The sequence below is a fragment of the Lissotriton vulgaris genome, chromosome 3_1 (genome assembly GCF_964263255.1).
Source record: "Lissotriton vulgaris chromosome 3_1, aLisVul1.2, whole genome shotgun sequence".
Lineage (NCBI taxonomy): Eukaryota > Metazoa > Chordata > Amphibia > Caudata > Salamandridae > Lissotriton > Lissotriton vulgaris.
Genome location: NC_141689.1, coordinates 1,825,191,426 through 1,825,205,208, shown reverse-complemented (window position 1 = coordinate 1,825,205,208; position 13,783 = coordinate 1,825,191,426). Strand labels below are relative to the sequence as shown.

The 13,783-nt window shown below is 41.4% G+C and overlaps 1 protein-coding gene across 1 annotated transcript in view; it reads right to left on the bottom strand.

Annotated features, from left to right (window-relative positions):
- The window catches only part of EDNRA (endothelin receptor type A), a 243,916-nt gene that overhangs the window by 23,534 nt on the left and 206,599 nt on the right, over nucleotides 1–13,783 (bottom strand). Inside the window, exon 5 of the mRNA XM_086962268.1 lies at nucleotides 6,576–6,728. Within this exon, the coding sequence (XP_086818394.1) occupies nucleotides 6,576–6,728 (153 nt within the window). The remainder of the gene's footprint in view (nucleotides 1–6,575; nucleotides 6,729–13,783) is intronic.

Below are 13,783 nucleotides of genomic sequence, written 5' to 3'. Positions count from 1 at the left end.
TGGTACTAGCGTTATGGATGTTGCTACTATTTAACATCTAAGTTGTTTTCCTTAAATAAAATTGTTATCCTGCATCCCAGGTGCTGGTTATGATGTAAGAGAGAGAAGGACAAAATGTTCTGATTACAGAGCAGTAATCTTCCTTACTCCAAGTTCAAGTCTTCCTCGCCTAAGTCCTCTTTCCCTCTAGCCCTTTCTCCTTCTGGATTCTTTACCAGGATATTGGCTCTGGTAGGTATTGGCATGACAAGAATCTAGGTGATTGGAGAAGGGGTTATATGGAAATTAAATCATTGAAAGGGAAGAAGGACTCTACCAGGAAGTTAAAAAGAGTCTTCTTTTCCAGCTGCATAATAGAGGGTAATGGTCTTATAATATGCTGATCTGTTCCGGACAAATGTTTGGCAGCCAAACTCTTATTCCCAAAATATTTTTGTAAAGACATTTCATTCTATGGACCCAAGCCATCAGGAGAGGACATATTGTCAAATTCAATAGTAATCTATATAGATCAGACGCTGTGTGTATGTCCAGTCATAACACACATTTAAACTTACATCATAATTATAATTTAAATAGAATGAAAGTTAGTGAACATATTCTTTCAATCAACCCATATCTTGTTTGAAAAGAATGTATATATTTCAAAAGAGGTTTGCTGTTAAAGATTAATAACATTTGGGTCAATTTTATTATACAATATGTCCTTTAAATGATAACTTAATAATGTTTCGAGTTCACTGTCAAGAGACCTCAAGGTTTATGTTTAAGGATTAGGGTATCTAAACATGAGTATAGGCAGTGCTTTATTTGTGACATTTTTTTTTAAGAGTTCTATATAGCGCAATCCAGAGCCGAAGATATTGGGTATCAGAGCGCTTTACATAGCACCAGTTGCAACATTGGTTGCATGTGGTGGTTACCAAGATTCAGGGACTTATTTTTCATTGTCAGACTTTAAAAGAGAGGAAGAGAGAAAGATAGTGACAGAAAAAGAGAAAGATAGGCAAACAGTGACAAAGGTAGAATGCAGGGATAGACAATACCTTGCCAACTTGGGCATTTGTTAATGCTGGTACCAGGATAGTAATAAATCTTCAGGTCCCTGTAATTTCTTTTTTATATGAAGGACTGACACAGGTATGTGAGTATCTGGTGTGTGGGCGTCCTATGTTTTGTGCTACCCATTTTTCTAGATACAGGGTCACTTTTTAGGTTGAAGCCTCCAGGCTGTGCAACTGTCTGGTTTGATAACAACATTTGGGGACATTCAGAAAGCTTCCCTGGGAATACATTCCAATCATTGCTTAGCATTGGCTTTGTAAGCTAACTATTTTTTCTTGCAGTACTGTGATAGGGCGTCCAAGGATCATTGCAAGCCCACCTTGTGTGATCTAATATAATCATATCATCTGCATACTGTAAGCACTGAATGTGGATACCCGCTAGCTTGGGTGGAAAGGCTCTTACTTTGGCTAAGGCACTGTTAATATCTGCAAAGCAGAGTTTAAATAGCAGGGGGACTAAAATTCACTGCTGTTTTAGAACCGTATTGGTCCATATCTTTTGTGATGTAACGCAATTGGCACAAATGTTATCTCTCACCCAGTTTTTTACGTATAACGTTATCGTAGCTCTCAACAGATTAGCAGGAATTCATATTAAAATTCACGGTTAATTGGATGTCAGCCAATTCATTAAAAATAAACACTGACAAAACAGAGGTACTGGCGGTTACCTCAGCTTCCAGTCCATGGAATGACCTCTTCTGGCCAAAAGAACTTGGGCCTTTTCCTAAACCGGCAGTGGCTGTGAAAAGCCTGGGAATCAAAATCGATGCCAAACTTTCTATGACACAACAAGTCTCGGCAGTCGTAGGTACTTGTGTCGGCCTCCTGAGACAACTGCAAAAACTGTCTCCACTCCTCACCTTGGCTACGCTCAGACGGGCGGTCTCAGCAATGATCCTATCGCGTCTGGACTATGGCAACTCTCTGTACACTGGCCTCCCTCAGCAAATGTTGGCCAGACTACAAATCGTCATGAACGACGCAGCAAGACTAATTTTTAAAAAGCCAAGATGGACTCACGCCAGACCCCTGCTACGCGATCTCCATTGGCTCCCAATCAGGCAGAGAATTAAAATTAGGGGTCTCTGCATTAGACACAAAACCCTGTACGGCCAAGCCCCAAGTTATATCAAGGACCGCATTGTTCCCTATGTCCCTAGTAGGGCACTGCGGTCAGCAGAGGCCCCCCTTTTGGTCTTCCCCCGCTTCAAACTGTCCTCCTTGGAGGGCGAGCGTTCTCAACCGCGATCCCCCTGGCCTGGAATAGCCTTCCAGTGAGCCTAGGCAAGGAAGAAGCTCTAAACCGTGCTCTTCCTGGAAGCATGGGGTACAACTTAGCAGCCTTCCCTCCCCTCTCTCCACCTAGTCCAGGTGTGCCCTCTGACAACGCTTAGAGACCTCTGGGTGATAATGCGTGTTACAAATTTAAATTACAATTACAATTCCCCAGTTCTAAAGCTTCAGCCAGAGCCTAGCTCTATCTACTTTATCACATGCAGTGGTATAATCGATGCATGCAGCCTAGAGGGGTGGAGCAACTTTGAGGTTTTTGGCTTAAATCTGGGTGATGAGGATAGCCAAAATATCCTCAGCGTCATAACTGTGTCTTAACCCTGATTGCGTGATGGAAATTTATGTCTTCACAGTAGCCCATTCATCTAGCTCTTCATTCAGGACTTTGGTGAAGCATTTTCCGTCAACATCAATGTGAGCAATCAGCCTAAAGTTAGCTGGCATGTTGAATGGACCTTTTTTATGCAGTAGTGTTAATATAGAACCTCTCCAACTCTCTGGGACATCACTTGTCAAAAAACAGTTCTTGAACAGAGAGCTTAGTAAAGAAGCCTATTTTTCTGTTGCAGATTTTAATATACTGGTGTGGAGACAAGTAGTCCCCAGAGTATCCACCGGACGAAAAGAAGCAATTATTTTTATTTTGATCTTATCTATATTAAAAGTTTTTTCTTCCCATTCCACAAGATTTTCATAATGATGTCCAGTTTTGCAGTTCATCAATGGGACCAAGCCTGACCCATCAACTGGTTTATTCTACAGGTTGCATATATGTGTTCTACCCACTTAGTTACCGAAATGCATGGAGCCAGGTTCTGACTGAATCCATTTGACCATTTCTGAACCAGTTTCCAAAATGAATTAGAGTTTTTTGTTTTCAAGGCTTCGTAAAGGTCAAATCACAGTTTTTATTAACTTTGTCTGGTGATTTCCCAGAATTTGGCTCTATATGGATTTGTTGGCTTCGGTGTCTCTCCTTTTATTGAGGGATAGATACAATTGATGTGGGCCTTTCTCAAAAGAGGATACAATTGTTACTTAAGGGCTCACAATTCGGATAGTGACTTAACTAATTGCCAGATTTTGTTGTCACAGGCCTTTTGAGTAAACACATTAAGTAGCTTCTCCATGAGAGCTGACCAGTGCAAAGTCGAAGATAACTTCCCACTTACCCCTCTTCGTTAGGGATTACTTCAATTCCTCTTTTCTTAGGACCGATGACATAGGAGACCATTTTATTCTACGCATCCCACATACGCCCTCCTGATCACCAGTTGTTTGAACTTGTGGCAACCTGCTAGCCATCATGGAGAGAGAACAGGTTAGCATTGCATGGTCGCGAATCAGACTGGGTTGCACTTGAAAGTTGTTCACCTGTAGGTAATTCTGAGTAGAGAGCCAGATGTAATCGATTAAGGAAGAGCTGGATTTTCAATTTATGTGCATGATGTTCTCCGAGACACTTCTGCCATTTAAAGTTCTGTAACCCTGCTGATTGAGAGTAGTGGAACATTTTCTTACATGCCTTTGCATTATCCTTTTTGGTATGCCCTAAGGAAATCGCCAGGATGTTCCATGCAATGTCATCCTCCTGCTGCCATATTAAGGGCTCTGCTGCTTCCTAGTAGGTACATATTGAAGTCCCCTTATAGCCTCCACATGACTTCTTTATACGGTTATATTAAAAATTTGATGGTTTTTAAAACTTCCCCAGCCAACAGTCTCTTCTTTTTATGTGTTGGATTTATAGAAATGTTTCCGATGACAATTGGGGTTGCTTTGCTGTTCTGGGTTTTGTTTGCTGTGACTAATTTGACAAAGAGTTAAGCACCCAGACCACATGCCAGTTCTCTTACCTCAAGCACCAACGATTTATGTATAAGAATTGAAACCCCTCTGGAGAAATTACCACCCTTTGGCAGATGGTTCAGCTTGAGAAAAGATTTCAAAGTAATCCTGCCATGTCGTTGCAGTCAGCTGCCACGTCTCTTGCAAACATACTGTATAATTTTTACAAATTTCCTCCATCACTTCAGTATTTGCGATGAGATTGTTTAAGCCTCGAACATTCCTGGAGCACAGTTGCAACATAAGTTGATGGTTTGAAGAGATAAGGTTATTAGATCCAGCATTGTCCTGCTGCCTATGCAGGTTTGTCGCCATTCAATTTGTGCCAACCAGCACACCCTTTTATTGTTAGCCGGATCCTTCTTGATCTGAATCGTCTCTGTTCCTGACTTTGGGGCAGATTAACAAGCCCCTTACACTGCCATTGCGTCAATTTTTGTGACGCACTGGCAGTGCATTTTTCTACCCCATGTTTACAAGGACAGGAAAAGCCACCTTGCTTGGCTTTTCTTGTCCTCCTAAATACGGCCCCTTTAGACGCAGCACTTTGCATAAAAGGGTTGTTCCATGGGTGTTGCTGTGGGTGTTCCCACGCAATACCCATGGAACTAGACACATTTCCAGGTTTACAAGAAATCGTACATCTGGAAAGGTGTCTGAATGCTACGCCACCCTAGGAGAGGCTTGGGGAGGCGCAACGAGGAGAAATGTATTAATTTCTCCTCGTTGTTTTCCTCTTTCTATGCGTGCTGCATTCTGCAGCACACATAGAATGAGGAAATAACCTCTTATTATTGTTTATTTACAGGAAGGTGTCCCTTCCTGCACATAAACAATCCTTTAAATAAATTATGTTTTACAAGCTCCATGAGTGCTAATGCAGCACACATAGAATTTGGAAAACACAATTTCTGATTGTTTATGTACAGAAAGGGAACCCTTCATATAAACAATCATCCCCGTGACGCTGGCATCCTTGAACCATGTTGCAAGGGTGCCTGCATCGGCGCATGGCATCAGTTTATGCACCAGCGCAGAGGGAAACACAGAGATGCGACATAATATAAATATGTCGCATCCTGTGCTTCCAAATTAATGCAGCGCAGCAAAATGACTTGCAGCACCACGCTGCATTTGTTTATTGTAAATCTGCCTCTTTGAGTTTACTGAGCCTTTTGAGCAACACAGGACAGATTATCGCTTCTGGTGATGATGGGGCACTTTAGCCAAGATCCAGAGATATTTTTATTTTATCACTATGCTAATACAAATCTTCCATTGAGCCAGTGCTTTTGACTGCCCCTCAACACGTCTTGCTGTCTCCACTTCTCGGAACAGCACTTTGGCGGCCTCCCTTGGGTCCACCTTTGTCCCCGATATGAAGGAAATGTATTCAAGATCTTTAGACTTAGGCATGTCCAGGCCTGGGAGAGCCGATAGAAGTTTGAGTATATATTATCCTTCCAAATGTCTTCTTCCCCACTGGAAATATATTCTGATGAAAAATTAAAGATGCCTCATAATTCTCTACTTCCTGAAGCTCATTTATCTGTGTGTATAAGACAGGGGCTACACCCACCTTGCCTTCCCACACCCAACTTCTTGTGAGATACTAACGGCCTCTGAAGGTTTCCTTCAAATCCCACAGCTGGACTGGATGCTGATGGGGATTTGCAAACAGCACAGCATAGGGTTATTAGTATTAGTAGGAAGATTTGTGACTAATGGAGGAAATTCAGTATCCTTTGATTGGAGCTTGTCATTGTTACCTGCAAACCTGTAACAGACAGTCCTTTTTGGTAATTTGCCTGTTTTGGGACAACTGATCTGTTGCTTCCAGTTCCCTAGTAACTGGGGCATTAGATTTCCTCCTTCCTATTTGTATGTTTAGGATCTTCCATTCTACGACACTCTGCTCCCGCCATGACACTCCTCAACATTCAATACCACTCTACTTCACTCAATGCTAAGCCACTCTACTCTGCAAATCTCGACGCTACTCCATAACACTCCACTCTACTCCACTTTACAACACTCTACTCTCCTTTACCCCCCTAACTTTTAGCCATGCTGAACAGCAGTCACAGGTGTACAACATGGCTAAACATGTTGGTAAAGCTAAAAACTCTTGCATAGGCACGACCTATTGGCTTTGCCGATGCTTGTTTCGTGTTTTCCTTGTATAAGTGCATATGAGTCTTTTGTGGTTTTCTGCATGGATTACAATGGACGTGAAAATGTACACTCTGGAACAAATATTTGTCAACTAAAACGTTGCCAAAAAACATATCTAATGGTCTACCAGATTATTGTACTTTCAAGATGACTTTTTTCCTATGTTCCCATTTGTAAAGTAATGTTTACCTGCTTGAGATGTTCACTGAGAGCTATTCTCAAGCTGCCTTTCCTTCGGTTTAGCATTTCGCATGCCATTAGAGTATAGAAAATGGCGGTGCAAGCCAGGGGCACACAGAAATAGAAGCCAAACAGCCACCAGTCCTTCCACATTTGGTAAGTCTGAAAAGCAAAGAAAGACGGGAGATAAAGACTGTGCAATTGTACGTACATTAAAGCGAGTTATACTTGAAAAACAATTGAAGCAAGTGTTCATGTCGGAATAAGATAATTTATTGGAACACTTCGACACTGCATGCAGACCAACAATAACATCTAAAATCAAAAATGGCCTGAGCCTGAAAAACAAATGAAACCCTCCAGCGTATTCATGATATTTAGATTTGTTTACTTTTTGGGCAACATGAAACCAATTTAAGTAAAAAAAAAAACAAAGAAAATATTTCTGCTATATTTGCTCCTTTTCCAGTTCCATGACCCTATCAGGTAACCCTCTTCCTGCTGATCATAATGAGCAGAGAATGCTGTGGAGGCCAGCATGGTTCGCGGGTGGTGAGATGGGTGTGGGGACGTGGGGGTCGCAAGGGAGGGAGGGGGAGAAAACGGTACAAAAATATAAAAACATATAGAAACTTTTACCTTACCACTCTGCTCCTGCTCTCCTCGTCACACTGGGGCACAGGAAGCACAGGAAAGGCTCTCCTGGCCAATCACAATGCTGAAATGCAGCTTTGTGATTGGTAAGCACCCAGGCTCCCCTGACCAATCACAACAATGCATTGCAGCGTTGTGATTGGTTTTGAGCGTCCTGGTACGACGCTCAACCAGGGAATGGGGCCTGGGCTAGTTCTCAACACAGGCTGCAATGCAGCCTGCATGGAGAACAGCGAAAGTGCGCATGACTGTTTTGGCGGGCCAAACAGTCATGTGCACCTAGGAGTGGGCATACCACTCCTCCACTGCCCTGCTCCGAGTGCAGAGCAGCCCCGCCCACCCGCAAAGCAGCAGGACACATCAAATGATAATAATTAAAGTTATCATTTTAGGTTTCTTTTACTTAGCTTTGCACTACTTAAAAGCAGTGGGGGTGATGCTCCTCTGTCATAGCAGAGGAGCTGCCCCTGAGAGAATGTTATTAAGTTCCAATACTAAGTCCGGGGCAAGGAAGTCAACGATGTGTATTGATTTTACTTGAGAGAACGTTTCTGAAGCGTATTTCACACACCTTTAACAGAGTTTTGTTAAGTAGAGTTCTTATACTTTTACCTCCACTGCATATGGAAAGTTAAGAGGTACAGGTTCTTGTTATTTTGCGTCCAAAAGTCTTACATCTGTATTTACAATAGAGATGGATAATTCTGTCTTAGTTTCAATAAATCTTCCATTCAACTGCTGTAGTTTTATTGTTATATTTCTTTTGACGGAAGCAGGATCATGTCACTATGGTAAAGCCTCAAATAATATGCACTAGGAAAATGAAGGACAAGAGCAGAAAATATTTTGATTACTTAATGGTAATTTCCATTACTTCAATAATCTTTTCCTTCTCTGTTTTGACCGGTTGTAAGCAATAGTGATGGTAGGGGGAGAGAATGGCAGGCATTCATATCTGATCGCATTGTAACCGAACAGTTAGTGCATAAAGGGACAACCAAAGATGTTTTTTTGGACAAAGTAGGCAGTACTGGGACTATTCTGAGCTGTGGGTTTATATTAAGAAATGCGACAGTGACAAAGAAAAGAGTATTACTGTTGTGGTGTTCAATAGGGCTCCTGCACATGAGCGTCCATTTTGAGTAACACATTTAAACTTGACATCTTTTAGACGATGACTTTTAACATGCTTTTCCAGACATATGACAACTTACTCAGAAAGTGTTCTGCTTGCAATGCACATTTCTTCGTAAGCATTTTATCACTACACTTTACATTCTGTTCAAGGGTAAAAGTACACTGAGAACGTTCCCCGCATCTTGTTTGTCCATTAGGGGACAGCTCTGAGTCAGAAAAACAAATAATAACATAAAATTGGGCTATAGATTGTAAGAAAGTTGATATGTCAAATTGCTGCTTAATCCATAATAGAATTGATGAAATCTCATTTTTTATTGCCCATAGCTGTCTCAACTAAGGAAGAATAGCTTTTATAAGAATGTTTTTATACTCCTTGCTTTTTATCTCATATGATTGACCTGAAAATTGAATGAACCTATGTAGCAAGTGTATTGTTTTATTGTATCTATGTAATTGTTCTTTTATGGTATTCATGCCGAAATAAAGATTGAAATTGAATTGAATTGAATTGAAATAATAACATATGAAACATAAATCAGGCATGCTGTCAATGGAACTGGTTTTCAGTTTACAACCTGCTCCTGAACTTTGGTTCAGAAGAGAAATACTTCCATGGATTTTCTTGGACATTCATCTGAGACTGATTTGCAGCCTTGCTGACTCTCATCACTATCCTGAAAAGGACAGACACCTTTTCTATTCCAGACTAGCTTCTAGATACATCACTCCCGCAGGTAAATGGGGAGTCAGGTTTTCCAAGTGGTCTGGCAGACCGCGTTCAACCTATGCTCTCTTTAGTATAGGTAGTTTAGGCAGGTAGGAGTATCATTATAACATGTATCCATATAGGGCTAGATGTATCAAGATACCCTTCAGCGAATCTCAAATAGCGATTTTTAAGGAATAGCTATTTGAGATTTGCAAAATGATATGTATGTAGAAATTTGCTAATTTGTAGCGAATTCTTAAAATTCCTTAATTGCGATTAGCAAATTGCTAATCGCAATCAAGGAATAATTTCCCATTCATATCAATGGGCCAGGAGGCCCATAGGAAGGAATGGGAAATTATTCTCAATTTGCGATTCGCAATTAGCTAATCACAAATTGAGAATAATTTCAAGGGTGCAAGGGTGTCTTAAGGACACCCTGCTGCACATCAGAAATTGACATGTATGAGCGTCACATGCCACCTTTACAAATTGCAAAATGTGCATTTGTAAAAGAAATCGCAAATTACCACCAACTACATGTTGGTGGTAATTTGCGATTTCTTAAGGGAAAATTGCTAATTGGAAATGCTTGATGCATAGCATGTAAGGAATTGCAATTTGCGATTCCTTTAATTTGCGATGCGATTTTTTCATACATCGCATTTCCCGTTTTTTTTGTCGCAAACGCGGCTATTTTGCGATCCGCAGCGTTTGCGACAAAAAAACGCTTGATACATCTAGCCCATTATCACTGCAACAATAATAATAGTTGAATTATTAATTATCACCAATTTTGTAATGTTGGTAACAATTGCTTATTTCCTTCTGCTAATAATTGCAGTGCTCGTACTTTACACACAAATCCAATTGCTTAAACTTTTTTGGGGAAAACGCCAATTTGTGTATTTCTTGTGTCTCCCTTTGGGCAAGCCTGAGATAACAACAAAAGGGTAGGTCTGTTTCCACAATGTCCTGGGGGGAATTAGAATGGTCATGTTCTGAGGTTGCAGGCACAATCCGGTACCCTGTCAGGTTTAGGGGTCAAGATGGCGCACTGTGAGCTAGCCAAGAATGTGGACAACATATTCTGAATGTATGAGTGGACTCAGTCCCCATATATTTACGCATCTGTTGTCCAAATGCACAGTGCTACTTAATTAGTAGGAACTGTACAACACTGCACCACCAACATTATAGCTAAGGTACGTATTTAATGGGTCTTCTGAGTAGTTCTTACGTGAGCCAAAATCCCCTTGTCACCTTATACGGAGGCATCCATAGTGTTAGGGAACACTCCTCCTTAGCTCAATAAGGAATCCCTATTTTTGTCTGTAGGTTGTTCAAGCTTGAACCTTTAAAAAGATCACCGACTATAGTTTTTTCCCTTCTGTGAAATGTGTTCATAAACAATGGCAAACAAAGTACCAGTGGCTATTCCACTTAATTGCAGACATGCTGTAACAAATACGTTACAACACCTAGGGCTTTCTCTTACAGGAGGAGATGTTGCCTTCATGGTAGAGGCCCACGAAGTGTATAAAATAGAGGTGTTCTATTCATGGGGCATTTTTCCTGCAGCAGATGCCAACACCAGAGTATTTCACACATTCACAGAAGCAATCGCAACAGGCCAATACATAGACTATGAAGATTTAGAAATACCATTACAATTTCAGTAACATGTAAATTGGTTCCAAGGCACCATTCCACATGCACTAGCAAATGTGAAACTGGGTCTCCTAAGTAGTGAGAGGGCACATAGCCAGCCGTAACCAACTACACACCATATCCACAATTATTGCCATTCACAACAGTAAGCTTCGAGGGTTATATGATGGAACCACGCATGTGTTTACCACACTTGCCGGTTCCACTCGGTCTTAACCACGCAAGTCTCAACCATGCATATGCCTTTACCATGCATGCCTTTACAATGAAATATCCGTAGTTAAGGCATGTTTGGCAAAGACGTATCTGTGGTTAAGACTTATCAGGCAAGTGTTATCCCCCTGACCCCAGCCCCCACCCTGAGTTTTAAAACTTCCCCCTACCTCCTGAAAACCAACCCTTCCCCCAGCCCTAAAAACGTCCCTGCCCCCAAGTCCTATAAACTACCCCACCCTCTCCTGAAACCTAAAAACTACCCCGTCCCCAGAGCACTAAAAACTACCCTGCCGCCCCAAGCCCTAAAAACAATCCAGATACCTCCCCCCCTCCCTGAGCCCTATAACGACCCCCTAACACCCTGCCCTGAGACCTGAAACTACCCCACCCTCCCCTATGCCCTAAAAACGACCCTGAGCCCTAAAAACTACCGACTCATAGCCCTGAAAACGACCCCAACCCTCCAGCCCTGAAAACTACCCCCAAATCTTGCATACTACCACACAACCCCCAAAACCCAGTACTAGCCCTACTTACCTTGCCCCATCCTCTCCCGATCCTTCCTGCTTCCGCCGAGCAGCAGCTAGACTGTGCACTGCCTTAACCATGCATGTGCATGGTTAAGGCATATGCGTGGCTAAGGTAAGCATGGTAGTGCTAGCGTTGTCTGAACATGCGTGGCTCTGCCCGCGTTGTATCAACTGTTTCCCAGCTTCGAGTTCTTTACACAGGACTAGTTAGAGTATACAGATGTTTAAAACAGTTTGTTATGCGAGCAATACAAACAAACCCAGCAAGGGCTGTTCAAGCTGCGCAGCCACATTTAGCAGTGCCTGCAATTAGCCCAGTTGCAATTAATGCAATTATGGGTAAAGTTCTCACCAAACAGGAGGAAATTCCATTTTGTGTTGCACAGAAAACAAATCAGCTTGAAGCAGTATTTCCCTATGCAGGACCCCAAGATAAACCTGAAATTCTCCCAATGTGCCTACCTTTAGGAATGTTTCCACAGTTGAGGACAGTTTGTGCTGCAATATAAACTATCACTAGGCTTTCCTGTTTTCAGTTTCTATTTTTGGTAAATTCTGATGGTTTTTTTTTTCAGTGCTTTAAATACCTTAAAAAAAGTGTTTGTCAGTGGTTACAAATATACTCGCCATTAAGAAAGAATAGAAACAGTGTTTTCCGGTATTTATGGATTTGCTTTAATTATTGCTTGCTTTCTGAACTGATAGTGCATATGTATAGACAGTGTGCACACAGGGTGTATGAGGTTCAAATAAATTTTTTAAAAGCAAACCTATTGTAATGCACCATACAATACTTCTCTAGTGAGTCTTTGGTCATGCACACTCACTCTTTCCTTCTCATGTAAACATTTATTTGTGAAAATACACTCTCAGCATTGGCACTTGAGACAGGCAATACCAAAACAGCCAGTACACAATTTGCTAACTCTGGCCACTGACATAGCTTTCTATGCCAATACTAGTGCACCTTAAGAATGCGATTCTCTGGGACAGGTTCTGCAAAATATGCATTGAACTGGGGGCATATGCCCTCAGTTATTGAAGTAGTCAAAAATAAAGCAGTTCTTTACAAAGTGAACAAGAACAAGACCTCGCCTAGAAACCACATTTAATACATTGGTAGTATATCCATCAATTTGTATATAACATCATTGTCCCACAACAATTTATTTGAACACAACAATACAGAAATATATTTACAAAACAGAACACAGAAAAAATAGAAGTATAAAAAATACAGTGATTGTACACATACAACAAGAAACAAGGAAAAGGCGCAGATCGCGTTTCGGAAAGGACAACTGTCCGGCGTTCCTTCGTCAGGGCGCAAAGAATACAGTTCTTCAAAAAGCGATGCTTTCTTCAAGTTTCAAATAGTAAACCAAACAATGTATGTTATAACAAAATCAGGGGGCTCAATCTTGAGATATTCCAAAGCATGTAAGTATACTCTCCAATACACATAAGTCTATTCTCCGAATATCCTGGAGGGGCAAGATGTCTAGGCAAAGATCACGGTTCCCGGAATAGAAAACTGCCAAAATTCCTGGGGCTGAAGGGCCCTCGAGATGTATATAACGAAGATACTGTTATTAACCAAGTCCTGGCTCTGGAGGGCGATAATGAAAATGCCCCTAGAAAATAATACTCCTAACAACAACGGTGCAAAACGTCAATAGATGACTGCTCCGGAGGAAGCCACGATAATAGAAGACTCTCGGAATAGATAGGGACTCAAAATAAGCTAGGCAGGTCCTCCAGCGACATGGCGTGTACGGGTGGCGCCAAACAAGTCTTTACAAAGTGCCCAGAGAAAATTCCCATTTCCAGAAAGGATCTAGAACTTGTACAGAGTACCTCAGTGAGGCTTCATTGACTTCAAATGGTTGGTGAATGGACATTTCTATTCATCATTGCCAGCCATTTCTCATGCACTGTAAAATGAAATTTCCTGAATTTCTCCTTAACATTTCTTTGCTCAGCAAGTGGCAAGAATTCTAACATGGAACGTACTGCAGTGCCAAAGTCACTAAATGTGTTGCCTAGCCAACTCACAAGGAGATGTTTCACATCTACACTAATTACACTGAACACTTGGAAGACAAGGGTGTTTTCAGACTCTAGTTTTTTTTATTATGTTCACTACACCTATCATGTTTTCCTGTAATATCTAAGAATGCAGTAGAGTGTACTTCTTTTCACATTAGTATAAATATGCGACCAGAGATCCTCACATTTCTTGACTTTTGGCATCATCACTAAGCACAAATTCTGTAAACGGTCGCCACATGGATAAT